This window comes from Thermobia domestica, chromosome 7, assembly GCF_964235325.1.
Source record: "Thermobia domestica chromosome 7, izTheDome1.hap1.1, whole genome shotgun sequence".
Lineage (NCBI taxonomy): Eukaryota > Metazoa > Arthropoda > Insecta > Zygentoma > Lepismatidae > Thermobia > Thermobia domestica.
In genome coordinates, this window is record NC_137460.1 from 100,444,753 (window position 1) to 100,448,296 (window position 3,544).

General features: G+C 40.0%; 1 protein-coding gene across 1 annotated transcript; it reads left to right on the forward strand.

The window, feature by feature from the left end:
- Positions 1-1,826: 1,826 nt before the first annotated feature.
- On the forward strand, positions 1,827-3,305 carry LOC145689273 (uncharacterized). The gene has a single exon (XM_081763411.1). The coding sequence runs from the start codon at positions 1,827-1,829 to the stop codon at positions 3,303-3,305; it is 1,479 nt and encodes a 492-aa protein (XP_081619537.1).
- Positions 3,306-3,544: the final 239 nt, after the last annotated feature.

Below are 3,544 nucleotides of genomic sequence, written 5' to 3' on the forward strand. Positions count from 1 at the left end.
ATCAATTGTGGTATTTATGTACAAAGAATAAATGTGAACATAGATGGCAGATGATTTGATCCTGCTTCTTTCTAGGAAGAAAACAGAACTATTGCACATATTTTAATATGAGCAAAAAGTGTAACTTACAATATAAACTTTGTTCGAATTCTGTGTTTAAAATTTAAATATTTTTCTAAGTTTTTATATAAAGAGTAAGAAATATCTAGTTCTCGCGGCAAATATATAGAAGATTGTACATATTAATCCAAAGAATTGGCACTTTTTTCACACACATCATATACTTCGAACCTAACTCCTCTTGTAGTTAGTTACTGTACTAAGCAGTGATCAAGTATTGTAGACGTACTTGTGAGAACGGTACAGATACGCTTCTTAGGAGTCTGACAGAAGATTCTCATCTTCTGGAGGGCTTTTCCTAAATTTTTTGAAGGTCATTGTTTACAGTCATACTCTTGCCAACTCTTATGTCTTTTGTAGTACGTATTCGAACGGGGTGCTCTTCGACTGTATACTACACACTGCAGAGTATTTTTTGTGTCCATTGCCTTGATCCCTTTGGATCATGCATCGGTTACCGGGGATAATTGTGCCTCCCACCAGTAACCCCTCGGAAGAAACAGGAAGGGATCCTCGCAGGAACCGGCGCGGTCAACCATTATCAGAAAGTAGTGCCGAATCTGTAGACAAACGCTCTCGATCCCGTTCACCTGCTTACATACAGAAACCACCTGTACAAGCAGAACCAATGCAATGCACTACAGATATGTCGCCGCCATCGACATCTACTTCTGGAATGCAGCCAAACTTTATTGCATCTCTCACACGTCCAAAGATACATTCCTTTTTGCTTATTGATTACGACAGCAAGTACAGCAATAGCCGTCATATATTTAATCAAATAATGAAATACCTTCCTCGCGCCAGTATCAAAGAGATTGTGTTTACCAGCAATGGTATTATTATTAAATCTGATGATGAAAGCTTCGGTATCACGCTTCGTAACAAAGCCAGCTACGAAATATTCGGAAAAAATGCCAAGCTTACCAATCTCAGTACTAAGATCAAACAAAAACCACCTCCCTCTCGTTCACCGATGATGCCTGTTGTCATTCGAGGCGTTCTGCCAGAAATAACTGACGAAGAAGTATTAGAGGAGCTTAAAGCCGAGGGCATAGAGGTAGCAAAATGTCTTCGAATCAAAAATAACAATGGTCCAACTTATATGGTTCGTGGTTTGACCACGTCGCAAATATCAGTCGATACTTTGTTGCAAGATGGTGCTTACATCTTTAAAAAACGACATCGTGTTGAGCCATCTCGTACCAGTTCACCTCTTCCGCTTCGATGTGAGAAATGTCAAGTCTACAATGACCTAGTTACTTCCAAGTGTCCAAATGTCCCAAAATGTGGGTACTGTGTAGAACAACATGAAACTAAGGACTGCCCAAATACAGGGAAGCCACCACATTGTTCAACATGTTCAAGTAATGCACATCCTACTTACTGTTATAAATGCAAATCTAGGCCAGCAGTCAAACCAGATCACCCGGAAATTACTGTTCCGCTCCGTACAACAGACGCTTCTGTTCCTTTTTCCCAATCTATTGCTTCTCCTCTCACCGTTGAGAATTTCCTGCACTATATTACTCTTATCTTGCAAAATATCTTTCCATTTCAACGACAGCTAATTCTTGACCATGTTATTGCGGCGGCCTCAGTTATATTTCAAGTTAATCTCTATGCTACCTATTCTGGTCCGTATGTTCATTTCCATATTGTACCACGTGATACCGCAGTTTAAACCCAAAGCTTTCTATCTCAGTATGGCTCTTACTATTCTTTTTATGAATATTCGGTGGTTATCTCAACACCGAATACTATTTGAGCAGCTACTTTTAGAACAACATGTGGATATATTTGCTTTGAATGAGACAGCCCTTAAGCCCACAACATCTATACGCCTTCCTAGGTATCAGTTATTAAGACATGATTACGCAGATACTAACGCTCGAGCACAAGGCGGCGCTGCTATTGGAATCCACCATAAACTAACTTACAGAGCTCATTCTATTCCACTTGTCCCCTTGCCTGAACATTTGGTGACAACCATATATCTACCAAATATGGTTCTAACCGTAGCTACCATCTATGCCCATACAGGGCATGATATTCCGCTCGACTTCTTCCAGTACCTACTCTCGCATTATCGTCAATTATTAATACTAGCGGATATCAATATTCACAGTCGATCCACCAGGGAGAAAACTCAGTTTTCTGATTATATTTCCCTAGGTCTGCATGGCCATATATATCAACTACCCAAACATACCAGGCCGAGTAGTCAGACTACTCCTGACGTTATCATTAGTACAGCTTCAATAGTTGCTAAAACTTCTATCACAGTTCTTGACTGTATCGGCAGCGATCATCTACCAGTGAAAGCGATAATTAACCAAGCACGACCACCATCGTCTCCACAATTAACAAGAACTATTTTCTTATATGATAAGGCTAACTGGGAACAACATCGAACTGATATCAATACCGCAATAGATCAGTTACAACCACCAACCTCTAAATCTGATCTGAACAATGTCGTTCATAGCATTACAACTGCTCTTAACGACAGTGCTGCAAAGAACATCCCTACATATCATGGGAAAACATATCAGCCAATATTACCACCGCAATATCTTACACTTGTACGAAAATCCAGGCAGTATTTTCGTGAATATGAGAAGACACGAAACCCAGAATATTTAGCCCAAGCACGTCGATGGCAACGCACAGTTCACAATTATATATTTGCCCATAAAAGACTTACGTGGACTAAAACGTGCAACAAGTTGAACACCAAAACACACCCCACAAGATACTGGAAACAGTTTCAACTGTTATCTGGGCAGAAAGTCAGTACTTCATACCCTCTTGTCCAGGACGATCAGCCTTTGCACACTGATCAGGCGAAAGCGGATGCTTTCGCATCTCACTTACAAACAGTCTTTACGCCGCCTCTATCTGCACATCGTTTAAGTCCCTGCATATCTGAACCAGCAATCAACCAACTGCTCCAACCATCCATCACCCATGAGTTGGATATAACACATCCTTTAAATCACGAAATTACCTCAGGTGAAATAAGAGATGCTTTAAAGCAGAAACGTAATACAGCACCTGGTTTTGATCATATATCTTATCGAATCCTCAAAGAGTGCTCACTACAGTTTTTTTCTCTTCCTGGCAACGGTTTATACGTTTATTTTAAGAACTGGATACTATCCACACGAGTGGAAGATGTCTAAAGTTTGCATGTTCTTAAAACCAAACAAACCACCTCACTCCGTGAAGTCATATCGGCCCATACAACAGACATCTACTTTGGGAAAATTATTTGAGAAAATACTGGTGCATCTCCATCCATATCTCAATGATCATCACCTTTTTCCTTCTCATCAGAGAGGATTTCGTCCATATTACAGTCTCAATGATCAATTACTCCGTCTTACCACTATTATCACAAATCATTATAACAAAGCACTAC